The 15,622-nt window shown below is 40.4% G+C and overlaps 1 protein-coding gene across 2 annotated transcripts in view; it reads right to left on the reverse strand.

Annotated features, from left to right (window-relative positions):
* Positions 1-8,596: 8,596 nt before the first annotated feature.
* Positions 8,597-15,622, reverse strand: part of GOLPH3L (golgi phosphoprotein 3 like) — a 42,102-nt gene continuing 35,076 nt past the window's right edge. For both annotated transcript variants that reach the window (XM_045896709.3, XM_064588494.1), the window contains exon 5: positions 8,597-10,929. In XM_045896709.3, coding sequence (XP_045752665.1) covers positions 10,502-10,929 — 428 coding nt within the window. In that variant the 3' untranslated portion in view covers positions 8,597-10,501. The remainder of the gene's footprint in view (positions 10,930-15,622) is intronic.

Genomic DNA, 15,622 nt, shown 5'->3' on the forward strand with positions numbered 1-15,622 from the left:
GAGACGCAGCGAGGGAGGGAACACAGGCAGGGGGAGTGGGAGAGGGAGAAGCAGACTCGACGCTGAGCAGGAAGCCTGATGCCGGGCTTGATTCCAGGACCCTGGGATTGTGACCTGAGCCGAAGGCAGACGCTTAACGACTGACCCACCCAGGTGCCCCTAAAAGATACCATTCTAAGGGAATATATTCAAGTTGTAAACTAAAAGTTTTTTGAAACTAGAAAATTATCTGTGTTTATCTTCATTTATTCCTTCCCTGATGCTTTTCTTTATATAAAACTGAGTTTCTGACATACCATTTTGCTTCTCTCTAACTGCTTTTAATATTTCTTACAAGGCATATCTGCTGCACATAAATTCCCTCAGTTTTTGTCTGAGAATGTATTTAACCTTCCCTTTTGAAGGATAATTTCACTGGATATAAAATTCTAGGTTAAAGGGTTGTTTTTGTTGTTTTTTTATAACACTAAATATTTTACTCTCTCCTTGTGTGCATGTTTTCTTTTCTTTTTTTAAAGATTTTATTTATTTGACGGAGAGACATAGCAAGAGCAGGAACACAAGCAGGGGGAGTGGGAGAGGGAGAAACAGGCTCCCCACTGAGCAGGGAGCCTGACACGGGGTTCTATCCCAGGACCCTGGGATCACGACCTGAGCCAAAGGCAGACGCTTAACGACTGAGCCACCCAGGTGCCCCGCATGCATGTTTTCTGACATCAAATTTTTTAAAAAGCGTGAAGAGAATTCTAATTAAAAGATTAAAGATTTGGGGCGCCTGGGTGGCTCAGTCGGTTGAGCATCTGCCTTCAGCTCAGGTCATGATCCCAGGGTCCTGGGATCGAGCCCCGCATTGGGCTCCCTGTTCGGCGGGGAGTCTGCTTCTCCCTCTGCCCGCCACTCCCCCTGCTTGGCTCTCTCTCTCTCTCTCCCTCTCTCAAATAAATAAAATAAATAAATAAATAAACCCCAGGTGTCCCGCCAGCCTAGACGGGACCCTGGGATAGAGAGGTCGTCTCTCAAAAAAAAAAAAAAAAGATTAAAGATTTGTTCTTCCCCTTTTCCACATAGCTAAAATGCCTGTAGACATATATTCATATGATTTCTAAAACTGTTTTACTCCCTAAATAATAAAAATAATTGTTTTAATGCTGAAATAAGTTAGGTAGAACTCTTTTTTTCCTATTATCTATTACATGTATACATGGATCTCTGTTCCTGTGTCCCCAATTCTTCCCCAGGCTTTGGTCTGTCTTCCTTTTCTCTTCACTGAGTTCCAGTAAAAAGAGACAGACAGACATGACTCTGTATTAAGTGAGAAAGGGAGCCATCTCTCCCAGGAAGCAGTAAAATGATCTCCGAATGCAAGTCCAACAAAGCAAGGGTCACCTCCTAGCAGAAATCACCTATTTCTAGCAGTCCAACTTACTGCCGTTAGTTTCCTTTACATTCCAAATTATAAAAAAGTAGATTCAACTGGGGAGGGGGGATCAAGTACTCCCTAAGAGCTTTTCAAATAGATATATTTTTTTTATTTTTTATTTTTATTTATTTATTTATTTTATTTATTTTATTTTTTTTTTAAGATTTTATTTATTTATTTGAGAGAGAGAGAATGAGAGACAGAGAGCATGAGAGGGAGGAGGGTCAGAGGGAGAAGCAGACTCCCTGCCGAGCAGGGAGCCCGATGCGGGACTCGATCCTGGGACTCCAGGATCATGACCTGAGCCGAAGACAGTCGCCCAACCAACTGAGCCACCCAGGCGCCCTCAAATAGATATGTTTTGTGTAGATTTTTTTCCCTGAATATCAATAATCTGTCCACCACTTTGGTTTTTTTCAACCTACTTGAACCTCCCTAAGTATAATAGCATATTTTATCTGAACTTACTTTAGAAATCAGGAATCTAGGGGCTTTTACCCCTTCAGAAGGACTTCTTGACCAAATCTACATGTTTCTGCCACATAAGTAGGCCCAGTAGATGCACATCATTTTCCTGATTTGATGGGAAAAAATTCAAAGCCAAAATTTTTCTTGCATTTCAGAGATGTTGAAATTCCTCCCACTCCCATGTTAAGATGAGTACTTCTTCAAAGATTTCTGGATATTTAAAGCCATAATACCTCAAAATATTTCTGAGTTGGCCTAATATTAAAAGCAAAAATTTCAGGGCACCTGGGTGGCTCAGTCAGTTAAGCGTCTGCCTTGGCTCAGGTCATGATCCCAGGGTTCTGGGATCAAACCCTGTATCGGGCTCCCTGCTCAGCAGAGAGTCTGCTTCTCCCTCTCCCTCTGCTGCTTCCCCTGCTTCTGTGCTCACTCTCTCGCTCTTGCTCTCTATCAAATAAATAAATAAAATCTTTAAAAAAAAATTTCTCCTCAGCTCTGTCACTTCAGCTTTTCTTAAACTCCAGGTGGAGGCCAAAAAGTTCTTAGATAACTTAGGCTAAACTGATTTATATTAAACTAAATTAGGGGCGCCTGTAGGTTAAGCGTCAGACTAGTTTCAGCGCAGGTTGTGATCTCATGGGTCGTGGGATCAAGCCCAGTGTCAGGCTCTCCACTCAGTGCATTGTCTGCTTGGGTTTCTCTCTCCCTCTCCCTGTGCTCCTCCCTACCCCCATGCTCACTCTCTCTCTCTCTCTCTCAAATCTTAAAAAAGAAAACTAAATTAGACTTCTGCTTGGGTGTGGGAGAGATGGTTATGATCAAAGAGGGAAAAGTACAGAAGGTAGCAGAATAGCTGAATGGATTCTTTCTTTTTTTAAGGTTTACTTATTTATTTGAGAGAGAGAGAGAGGGAGAGCAGTAGGGAGGGGCAGAGGGAAAAGGAGAGGGAGAATCCCAAGCAGACTGCCCACTGAGTGCAGAGCCCAACACCAGGCTTGATCATGACCTGAGCCAAAATCAAGAGCCAGTGCTTAACCAGCTGAAGCCACCCAGGCACCTCAGATTCTTAAGAACATCACGAACATTTAAAAGACTGAGCAAATATTTATTTTAAAATGCTTAAGGCAATAAAAATATGTTTTAAAAATAGATGATTTTTTGGGGTGCCTGGGTGGCTCAGTCAGCTGAGTGTTGTACTCTTGGTTTCAGCTCTGGTCATGGTCTCAGGATCCTTGGGTTGAGCCCGAGTCTGGCTCCAGGCTCAGCTCGGAGTTCTGCTTCTCTCCTTCTTTCTCTCCCTCTGCCCCTCCCCTGGTACACTCTCTCTCCCTCCCTCTCTAAAATAAATAAAATCTTAAAAAAAATAGATGGCTTTTTTAATTGAAGTGTAGTTGACATAAATGTATATTAGTTTCAGGTGAACATAGTGATTCAACAATTCTATACATTACACAGTGCTCACTACCATAAGTGTGGTCACCACGTGTCACCATACGTTATTACAAGATACTGACTATATTCCGTATGCAGTACTTTTCTTTTTTCTTTTTTTAAAAAAATTTATTTACTTATTTGACAGAGAGAGGCAGTGAGAGAGGGAACACAAGCAACAAGAGTGAGAGAGGGAGAAGCAGACTCCCCACTGAGCAAGGAGCCCGATGTGGGGCTCGATCCCAGGCCCCTGGGATCATGACCTGAGCCAAAGGCAGATGCTTAACGACTGAGCCACCCAGGCACCCCTAAGATTTTATTTATTTATTTGAGAGAGAGCACAAGTAGGGTGAGGGGCAGAGGGAGAAGCAGACTCCCCGCTGAGCAGGGAGCCAGATGAAGGGCTCAGTCGGGGACTCCAGCATCATGACCTGACTGAGCCACCCAGGCGCCCCTGTATGCTGTACTTTTCATCCCCATGATTTTTTTTTTTTTTTTTTAGATTTTATTTATTTGACAGAGAGAGACACAGCAAGAGAGGGAACACAAGCAGGGGGAGTGGGAGAGGGAGAAGCAGGCTTCCCGCCGAGCAGGGAACCCGATGCGGGGCTCGATCCCAGGACGCTGGGATCATGACCTGAGCCGAAGGCAGACTCTTAAGGGCTAAGCCACCCAGGTGCCCCCATCCCCATGATTTTTTTATAACTGGAAGCTTGTACCTTTTAATCCCCTTTATCTATTTTGCCCATCCCCCAAACCTTTCCCAGTTTGTTCTGTGTATTTGATTCCGTCTGAGATTTTGTTTGTTTCTTCAAGGTAACTAGGATGGCTCATTCTTCTGTGCCTTTCCATTCCTCCTGCCACTGCCCCTTGTCAATAAGCCAAAACTGGAGTCGTGAGACCTTGAGAACAGTGGCTGGTGATTGTGGGCAAAAATATGAAGATAGGGCGCCTGGGTGGCTCAGTTGGTTAAGCGACTGCCTTCGGCTCAGGTCATGATCCTGGAGTCCTGGGATCGAGTCCCACATCGGGCTCCCTGCTCAGCGGGGAGTCTGCTTCTCCCTCTCCTGCTCCCCCCTCTTGTGCTCTTTCTCTCTCTCACTCTCTCTCTCAAATAAATAAATAAAATCTTTAAAAAAAAAAAATGAAGATAATTTTCTACATTCCTCTATACCCCCTTTTATTACCCAATCACTTCCTGAAGCAAGTGAAACAAGCAGAGGGGGGGTGTTTGTTTTGCTTTAGCTTAAGACTTATATTGAAATATACTTACAGAAAAGTACACATGTAATAAGTGTACAGCTCAGTTTTCACAAACTGAACACAGCCATGTAATCAGCACCAAGATTAAGAAACAGAATATTACTAGCACTTCAGAAACCTGCCTTGTGCTCCCTCCCAGTTACTACCCTCTGAGGGTAACTTCTAACAACACTGACCGGTTTTACCTTAACAGGGTTTTTCAGATAGATGGAAAAAGCTTAGTGGAGGAAAAGAAGTTGGAAAGGAGAGGTCCAGACAATCTAAAAAGAAGAGGAGAAGGGAGGAGGGAAAGAAGAAGAGGGAATGAAGATGAGGGAGGGAGGGAAAACAGAGGTTTGAAGAAAGAGAATCTGCTACCTGCTTGGCTGCCCAAGAAACCCAACTGTGATACTCTTCTTAAGCTTCCCTCTTTCAGGTGCCTGGGTGGCTCGGTCGTGTAAGCGTCTGCCTTCAGCTCAGGCTCATGATCCCAGGGTCCTGGGATTGAGTCCCGCATCGGGCTCCCTGCTCAGGGGGGAGTCTGCTTCTTCCTCTGCTCTGCTCATGCTTTCTCTTGCTCTCCCTCTCTCCCAAAAAAAAAAACAAAAAAAACACCTTGCTTCTTTCTCCTGCTCCAGCCTCCCACGTCTTTCCCCAACCCACTACCCCACCTCCATTGACAGGGTTTTAAGGTTGAAAGCCCTTTGCTCCAACTCTCCCTCACAAGTCTTAGGTAGCACATTAAATTTCATTAGTGATCCATTCTTCGGGGTTATAATTGTCCCCTTTTGACTGAATACTCTTTTAAATACAAAAACTACAACAAAGAGTAAGCCACTATCAGTAGCTGACACTAGGTACGTTTTCTTCCTTTTCTGTGATTTTCTCTCTAGGGTCTTCCCTGGGCCAATATTTCACACTGTAGCTGTTAGTTAAAGTTTATCTGATTACTTAATCCAAATTTAAAATGGCAACTGATAATAATTGATTTGGTATCTTCTGGGTAATTTGTTGGCATTTTAATGCAATTTCAATGGAATTTCATGGAAGGACAAGGTGAGGTAGTTATGAGAAGAAAGGTTTTCTGTTCTCAGGGAAAAAATTATAAGAGACTTTGAAATGAGCAAAGGGGAACGCCTGGGTGTCTCAGTCGCTTAAGCGTCTGCCTTCAGCTCAGGTCATGGTCCTGGGATCGAGCCCTCCATTGGCCTCGTTGCTCAGCGGGGAGCCTGCCTCTCCCTCTGCCTGCCGTTCCCCCTGCTTGGGCTCTCTCTCTGACAAATAAATAAAATCTTAAAAAAAAAAAAGAAAGAAAAGAAATGAGCAAAGACATTGTTGGGTATTGTCTAGAGGAGTCTTCAGACTTATCTATGGCTTTCATTGTCTTTGAACTATTTTATAATTTTTAAGTTGAGAAAACTGATGGCAATGCAAATTATTTTTATTCATAGAGACAATTTGAATTTTGTCTAGCAAGATACAATTGATTTCCACCCTGTGAAAAAGATCATCCTAAACATTATATATTATACACTGTAGATATTGACTAATTTTACCTCTATTAGCAAGCAAGTTCATTTCAGCATTCTTAATTGCCTATGTATATATGTCTTCAGATTTTCTTTTGAGCCGGTTTAACACCTTATTAGTTCCATCATTTGTGTAAGTTATGATTTTCCTTTTTTTTTTTTTAAAGATTTTATCTATTTATTTGAGAGAGAGAATGAGAGAGAGAGAGCACATGAGAGGGGGGAGGGTCAGAGGGAGAAGCAGACTCCCCGCTGAGCAGGGAGCCCGATGCGGGACTCGATCCTGGGACTCCAGGATCATGACCTGAGCCGAAGGCAGTCGCTTAACCAACTGAGCCACCCAGGTGCCCCGATTTTCCCTTTTTGAAAATTATCTTTAGGGGCGCCTGGGTGGCTCAGTCGTTAAGCGTCTGCCTTCGGCTCAGGTCATGATCTCAGGGTCCTGGGATGGAGCCCCACATCAGGCTCCCTGCTCTGTGGGAACCTGCTTCTCCCTCTCCCACTCCCCCTGCTTTGTTCCCTCTCTCGCTGTGTCTCTCTCTGTCAAATAAATAAATAAAAAATAAAAATCTTAAAAAAAAAAGATGGTATCTTTTAGAAATCTAAAGACATGTGACAAGCACACATACTCACCCACAAATTCCAGCATGTGACAAATTATTTTGTACATATTGTTCTCCTGCCTCAAATAGCTCAGCTCTTCCTCCTCAACCTGAAAAGATTCTCCAAGACTGAGTTTAAATGGAGGAAGGAGAGAGTAGTGGTTAAAAGCATGTACTTGAACTTAAGCTCTGCATTGTGTCCTTAGGCAAGCCTGAGGTTTCTCTAAAATAAACTTATAGGATTTTAGTGTTGTGAAGAATAAATAACATATAAAGTAGCATAGTACCTCACAAATGCTCAGTACATGAAAGCTACTATAAATTAATATAACTCCTCTAAGTCTGTCCTAATGGTCCCAGGAAGAAGGTTACTCCTTTCTTTGTGTGTCCAAATATTAAATTTAGGGGTGCCTGGGTGGCTCAGTTAGTTTGGTGTCTGCCTTCGGCTCAGGTCGTGATCCCAGGGTCCTGGGATCAAGCCCATGTTGGGCTCCCTGCTCTGCGGGGAGCCTGCTTCTCCCTCTCCCTCGGCCTGCCGCTCCCCCTTCTTGTGCTGTCAAATAAAATCTTTAAAAAACCCCACAAATATTAAGTTTATGTTTCTATTAGAGCACTTATCAAAAAGTATCTTATTTTCCCACTTTAATGTGAGTTATTGGGAGTGAAATTGTATCCGACACAACTTTTTATTGTCAACACCCAGCAAGTGCCAGCTTTTGGCACTTGTGCCAAATTTGTAAGTACTCAATATTTGGGGGATGAATGAATTACAAGCAATAAAATATCAAGCAGTGTTCTCGAAATTTAACATGCAGCTTTTGGAGACTGTTTAAAATGCAGCTTCCTAGCCCCTCACCTATACCAGAGACGAATTTACCAAGAACCTGCATTTTAGCAAGGTAGCCCCCACCCCAAGGTGATTTTGGTGCAGTACTCTTTGCACCACGTTTTGAGAAACATTGTATAAAGGATGACTTAAGGGAACAATACTTTGCTTGAAATAAAATTAACAAGTATAAACAATCCTGGTAAATATATTTCTTATTGTCCCCTGTGCTGTAGACATTATAAAGAAGGGAAGAACAGTAAGCCAATTACAAGTACAATTATCCTTTTGTAGGTGCCACTTTTAGGCAAGAAGCTTGAGCAATGGAAACTTGAGCAAGGCAGAAGGGCCCACATAACCCCTGGCTGAATACAGACAGGCCATCAGGTGACCCACCTCAAAATATCCAAAGGCCCTCACTAACCAATGTGCTACTTACAGCCAGGCACAGTTACCTAAAAAGGGAAAATTCCCTATGTCCCTATACCTCCTCACCTTCTCCCTTTAAATACAGTCCCCACAGTCTCTGCTTTCCTGTCCTGCCCACCACTCCCTTGCAATGTATTCAGTAAACTTCTATCTCCTTTTTCTGCTTCAGGTGAGATCCTTTCACCACCTGTACCTCCAGATTCCACCCGATCGGGTTGCCTCACATTTGGGGGCCCCATCTAATTGGGAGAGACACCATACTTTTCACATGTTGTTAACTCTGTCACAGCGAGGTATGTTACCTGTGTTGCGAACTTAAGACTTTCAGCTCTTAAATAAGTTTAGGTGTCACTTGCAAGTAGATAATAGGATAGAACATACTCCTTTTCTTCATGATAATAATATTATAATTGGGTAAATTATTTTGATTGAGGGGACATTTTTCAGACCACATTAGCTGCTCTTCAGGTTAGCCTTGATGTGCCTGCCCCACCCACCCCCACAGCCTATATATGTTACGACTCTATGTATTCCTAATTTTCTACACAGGATGAAACAGGCTGGTCTCCTGGTGTAAAGGGATAGTGTTATTGGCCCTGTGTGGAAAGTTCTTATTTCCAGTTAAAATAATTGAAGTTGTAAAACCAGAGAACCAATAATTGATATTTATTGTACAGAACAGTGAAGGCCATATGCATTAAAGGAGGTGTTTTGCAGTGAATACAGATTCAAACTGAAGAAATCCTCATTGAGATACAATATAAAAATATAAACACTGACCAAGAGTTGCAAGGAAGAACTCAACTCAACTTCTGCCCCCCACTCCCCCAATCAAGCTGATACTTTCCACAGGAAAACCTGGTTTCAATTCCTGCTGAATTGTTCAAATGGAAAGGAAAACTAAGTCAGGTAGATACAACACATGGACTGGTTTTTGTACTTTCAGAGAGCCAGACTGAAACTCTACTCAGGCTCACATTTAGAATTCATTTCACACTAAAATTTGTATCTCTAGTCACATAAGTAATACCTGAAGTGAAAAACTTAATTGAGTTAATTGAGTTGGGGAATTTTGTGGGGCTAAACAGGTTTGGGGTAGGAAATGAAAGTTACAATCATTCATTTAATTACTGAATATCTGATATCAGGTCTGGGTTGTCTGTATTAGCTCTCTGACAACCTGTTTCTCTGTAATGGTCATGAAGCATGCTCCATTAAAAAATATTAGCATAATAAATGCTTGACCTTAGCACAACTTGGTGTCTGTCCTCTTTATATTCCCAAACACTAGACTTTATATGAGCATTCTTTTGACACCAAATTGCTCTTCTAAACAGGATTTATCTTAATCTTCTCTTTGCACTCACTATTGAATTGAAAAAATTGAAACTTTTTAGAGATTTGGGTAGAGAAATGGTTGTGTTGAAACAAGACTAATGACTAGGAGGGTAACTGTGAATGAAATGTAGACAAAAATACTCCTAGAACCCTTAAATATAGACAGAATCTATCAATTTATGAAGGAAGTCGAAGATAGGGAACAAGAACATCTGGAGTTTAGATAGACTGTCTGGACTCAGGATGCTGCTATTCAGCAACTGACATTTATAACTCCCTCAATTCAGAGACATATAGAGTATATCTGGAGGAATCAGGACAGTCATGTGCTAATGGGTGGAAATTCTCATGCTACCTCCCTCCCTTATAAATCATATAACTGAAGGCTGAAGGACATGGTTGAGAGATACATTTTTTTTTTCATTCAGACTTTTGTCCTAATGAATGAGGGAGTAGGATAATGCTAAGAGAGAGTATAGAATATATTTCTGATTCTAGGGCTGTGAGAACCAGGCAATCAAATTTGCAATCTTCTCATTAGGTTAGAAAAGGAAAGAAGAAAAAATCATTAGTGGGACATACAATCCCAGAGACCATCTGCTCCAAAAATCAGTTTTGTTTCCACTGCCCCTTATTCAAAGAGACAGTTATTTCAATAACTACATTACTTAGTAGATTCTGAGAGACAAAGACTGTGAAAACATGTATTTAAGGTAGAAAACAGGGGCGCCTGGCTGGCTCGGTCCGTAGAGTATGTGACTCTTAACCTTAGGGTCATGAGTAAGCCCCATGTTGGGCGTGGAGCCTACTTAAAAAAAAAAAGATAGAAAACAAATTTTTAAAAACTTAATAAATGGTTTGCTCTATATCTCACTCACATTTTCTGACTGGAGAACTTCAAATCCCACTTAGATATTCCTGCTTATCCAAAAGCACACTGGGTGGAAGTAAACCAAGAAATGAGAAAAAATGATAATTGGGTGTGTGTGGGTTCACCTAGTTTATTCACCTCTGTAGTGGAAAAATAAGGAGAAATAAAGTCTGTTTACAATGGCCAAAGTTTATGGAGAAGCCCTGAAGCTGCTCTCCCCAAATCACAAATCTGATTCAAGAGAAGGAAAAAAATGATGAAAAACATCTCATCACACAAAACTCAGTGTGGTGTCTCTGACAGTCACCAGCCAGCAGGGGAGAAGGAGAAACCCACCCACTGGCTTTAGGATTTATTGAAGGCTGCCAGCACAGCCCAGATCATCTCTGTGGCACTGTGCTTTGTCCCCTCCACTTCAGGGTCCAGTTCTACTAGATCCTTGGCTCGATTCATTGCCACATCATACTTGTCATCTGTCAGAGAGGAGAAGACATTCTCTAGCACGTCAGAGGAGTGGGCTAGCACCAGGAGTGCTAGTGTTCGCTTGTCCATACGCTGAGGGTCATTTACCCACCGCTCTAGGACACTATCTTGAAGTTTTTTGACTAGTCGTTGTTTCTCTGTTGTATTGGTCACTGGATGAGTAGTCATATCAAATAGGAGGAAATTCTGCTTCTCAGTGGTTAGAATACCCTTTTCTACTAGGTTCTTTGCAATTCGCTCTCTTACATTTCTCAGCTGGTACTGTAATTTGAAGGGGTTCCAGGTTTCACCTTTGGGGAAAAAAAACAGAAGACTTGAACAACACTATAAGCCAACTAGACCTAACAAGACATCTACAGAACATTCCACCCTAACAGCAGAATACATATCTTTCTCAAGTGCACATAGAACGTTCTCCAGGATAGACCATATGGTAGGCCATAAAATCAGCCTTAATAAACTTAAAAGGACTGAAAACATCCAAAGTATGCTATCCAACCACAATAGAATTAAATTAGAAATTAACAGACAAAAATCTGGGAAATTAAAAAATATGTGGAAATTAAGCAACCCATTCCTAAATAACCAACTGGTCAAAGAAGAAATCACAGGGAAATTTAAAAAATACTTTGAGTGGCATGAAAATGAAAACACAACAGACCAAAATTATGGGCTGCAGCTTAAAGCAGTGCCAAGAGAGAAATTTATGACCCCAAATGTTAGATTAGAAAAGGAGATGTCAAATCAATAACCTAACTTTCTACCTTAAAAAAGTAGAAAAAGAAGAGCACATTAAGCATGAAGGGAGCAAAAGAAAGGAAACAGTAAAGATTAGAGAGGGGATAGACTGAAACAATGAAAACAATAGAGGAAATCAATAAAATCAAAGTTGAAAAGATCAACAAATTGACAAACCTAGACTGACCAAGAAAAAAGAGAAGACTAAAATTAGGAATGAAAGAGGAAACATCACCACTGACCTTAAAGAAATAAAAAGGGTGGTAAGAGGACACTATAAACAACAGTATGCCAACAAATTAGATAACCTAAAAGAAATGGACAAATTCCTTGAAACACACAAATTATTTAAATTGACTCAAGAAGAAAGAGAAAGTCTGAATAGATCTGTAACAGTAAATAGATTGAATAAGAAATTTAAAACTCCCCCCAAAAAGCGTGGTTAAGATGGGTTATTGGTAATTCTACCAAATGTTTAAAGAATACTACTAATCCTTCACAAACTCTTTCAAAAAAACAGAAAAGGGAACACTTCCTTAAGTATTACTCTGATACCAAAACCAGACAAAGACATCACAAGAAAACTATAGACCAATATCCCTTATGACTATAGGTACAAAAATATTCTACAAAATACTACCAAATAAAATCCAGCAACATATAATAAACACTATGTAACAAAATTAGGTGGGACTTATTCCAGAAATGCAAGGTTGCTTTAATATCCCCAAATCCAATTATGTAACATCATATCAATAGAATGAAAAGCAAAACCAAATGATCATCTCAATCAACACAGAAAAAGTATCTGACAAAATCCAACATACTTACATGATAAAAACACTCAACAAACTAGGAATAGGTAGAACCTTCCTCAACCTGATAGAGGGCATTTACAAAAAACCCACAGCTAGCTTCATACTTAATGGTGAAAGAGTCAGTGTTGTCCTGCTAAGATTAGGTATAAGACAAAGATGCCATTTTCATCACTTCTATTTTTTTTTTTCTGGAGGTTCTAGTCAGGCAATTAGGCAAGAAAAAGAAATAAAAGCATTCAGATCAGACAGGAAGAAGTTAAGCTATTTTTATTTTCAGATGACATGATCTTGTATACAGAAAAATCTAAGGAATCCACTTAAACTATTGCAACAAATAAATTCAGCAAGGTTGCAGGATACAAGATTAATATACAAAAATCAACTGAATTTCTATTCATTAGCAACAAATAATCTGAAAATAAAATTAAGAAAACAATTACATTTATAATAGCATCAAAAAGAACAAAATACTTAGGAATATAACAAAAGTAGTGTAAGATTTGTCACTGAAAATTATAAAATATTATTGAAAGAAATAAAGATTATCTAAATAAATGGAAAGACATCCATGTTCACAGATTGGAAAACTTCATATTATTAAGATAGCAATATTCCCCCAAATTGACCTACAGATTCAATACAATTCCTATTAAAATCCTACCCTGCTTTATTGCAGAAATTGACAAGCTAATTCTATAATTCATATGGAAATGCAAAGACCGAGCATGGCCAAAAAAATCTTGAAAAAGAAGAATCAAGTTGGAGGACTCACAGTTCCCGGTTTCAAAACTACTATAAAACTACAATAATCAAAAAAACAAAACAAAAACCAAACCCTACAATAATCAGGAGAGTGTGGTATTGCATAAGAATAGACATATAGATCAAAAGAAGAGTCCGCAAATAAACCCATATATTTATGGTCAAATGATTTTTTACAATGGTACCAAGATAAATCATGGAGGACAGAACAGTATTAGGACAAATAGTGCCAGGACAACTGTATTTCTATCTTCATGCAAAAGACTGAAGTTGGAGCTCTATCCCATACCATATACAATTAACTCAAAATGGACAACAGACCTAAATGAAATAGACAAAGCTATAATCTCTTAGAAGTAAATGCAGGAATAAATTTTTTTTTTAAAGATTTTATTTATTTATTTGAGACAGAGAGAATGAGAGACAGAGAGCATGAGCGGGAGGAGGGTCAGAGGGAGAAGCAGACTCCCTGCCGAGCAGGGAGCCCGATGCGGGACTCGATCCCGGGACTCCAGGATCATGACCTGAGCCGAAGGCAGTCGCTTAACCAACTGAGCCACCCAGGCGCCCAGGAATAAATTTTTTAAATAAGATTTTTAAAATTTATTTGAAAGAGAGAGAGCACGTGCGTGCAAGAGAGAGAGCTTGAGTGGGAGGGAGAGAGGCAGAGGGAAAGGGAGAAGCAGGCTCCCTGCTGAGCAGGGAGCCCAATGCAGGGCTCAATCCCAGGACCCTGGCATCATGACCTGAGCCGAAGGCAGAGGCTTAACCAACTGAACCATCCAGGCGCCCCAGGAATAAATTTTCATGATGTTGGGTTAAGCAATCATTTCTTAGATATTACACAAGTAATAAAAGAAAAAAAGATTAATTGAAAAGTATTAAAATTGAAAACTTTATCTTTGAAGGACACCATAAAGAAGTGAAAAGACAGAATGGAAGAAAAGTTTTGCAAATCCTGCACATGATGAGATTTGTATCTAGAATATATTTGAAAAGTACAACTCATAGAAAAAAGGTAAACCTCATTAAGAAATAAGTAAAGTATTTGGGTTTTTTTTTGTTTTTTTTTTTTTTAAGATTTTATTTATTTATTTCACACACAGAGAGAGCAAGAGAGATCACAAGCAGCAGGGGGCAGTGGGAGAGGGAGAAGCAGGCTCCCGGATGAGCAGGGAGCCCAACATGGGGCTCGATCCCAGGACCCTGGGATCATGACCTGAGCCGAAGGCAGACGCTTAACTGACTGAGCCATCCAGGCACCTCAAAAAATAGGTAAAGTATTTGAATAGACAATTCTCCAAAGAAGATATACAGATGGCCATAAGTACATAAAGATGGCCAACAACATTAGAATTAGGAAAATCCAAATAAAAGTCACAATGATATAACACTACATATTCATTAGGATAGATAAAGCAGAGTATAACAAGTACTGATGAGAATGTAGAAGAATGAAAACTCATACATTGGGGGCACCTGGGTGGCTCAGTCGTTAAGCGTCTGCCTTCGGCTCAGGTCATGATCCCAGGGTCCTGGGATCGAGCCCCGCATCGGGCTCCCTGCTCTGCAGGAAGCCTGCTTCTTCCTCTCCCACTCCCCCTGCTTGTGTTCCTGCTCTTGCTGTCTCTCTCTCTGTCAAATAAATAAATCTTTAAAAAAAAAAAAAAAGAAAACTCATACATTGGTGTGGAAATATAAAATGGTGTAGCCACTTTGAAAAACTGGCCCCATCCCTGTCCTTAAGATGTTTAAAGTCTAGTATGGGGTAATAGTGGGGAGACAAAAATAATATTTGAAGTGGGCCCTAATGACAAACTCAAACTGGACATAGATGATAAGGTTCTTTAAATTATTAATCACTGAGGTATGACATCAGGGATGATGACAGAGTAGGAAGTGCCAGACATTCCTCTCTTCACCTAGACAACAATTATACTAGAACCTAGAATCTTTTTTTTTTTTTTAAACTAGGCTCCAGGGGCGCCTGGGTGGCTCAGTCGGTTAAGCATCCACCTTTGACTCAGGTCATGATCCCAGAGTCCTGGGATCAAGTCCCACATTGGGCTCCCTGCTCGTCAGGGAATCTCCTTCTCCCTCTGCCCCTCCCCTTGGTTGTGAGCATTCTCTTTCTCTCAAATAAATAAATAAATAAAATCTTTAGTAGTTTTTCTTCCCCTTTCCTTAAAACAAACAAACAGGGCGCCTCCTCCACTCCCCCTGCTTGTGTTCCCTCTCTCGCTGTGTCTGTCTCTGTCAAATAAATAAATAAAATCTTAAAAAACCAACCAACCAACCAACCAACCAACCAACCCAGGAAGACAGAAGTGAGTCTTTACATACAAGGGATCCTCAGTAATATTATCAGCAGATTTCTCATCAAAAAATTTGGAAGCCTGAAGGCAGTGGGCTGATATATTCAAAGATATAAAAGGAAAAAAAACCTGTCAAATGAGAATTCTATACCCAGAAAAACTGTCCTTCAAAAATGACTCATACTTCCCAACTTCAAAACTTACTATAAACTATAGTAAGTAAAACAGTATGGTATTGGCATAGGACAAACATAGATCAAAGCAACAGAGCAGAGAGCCCAGAAATAAATCCTCGCATCTATGATCAACTGATTTTCAACAAGGCTAATAAGACTATTTAATGGGGAAAG

Source organism: Mirounga angustirostris, unplaced genomic scaffold, assembly GCF_029215605.1.
Source record: "Mirounga angustirostris isolate CCGP_5_RB_7025 unplaced genomic scaffold, mMirAng1.0.hap1 SCAF_4, whole genome shotgun sequence".
NCBI lineage: Eukaryota > Metazoa > Chordata > Mammalia > Carnivora > Phocidae > Mirounga > Mirounga angustirostris.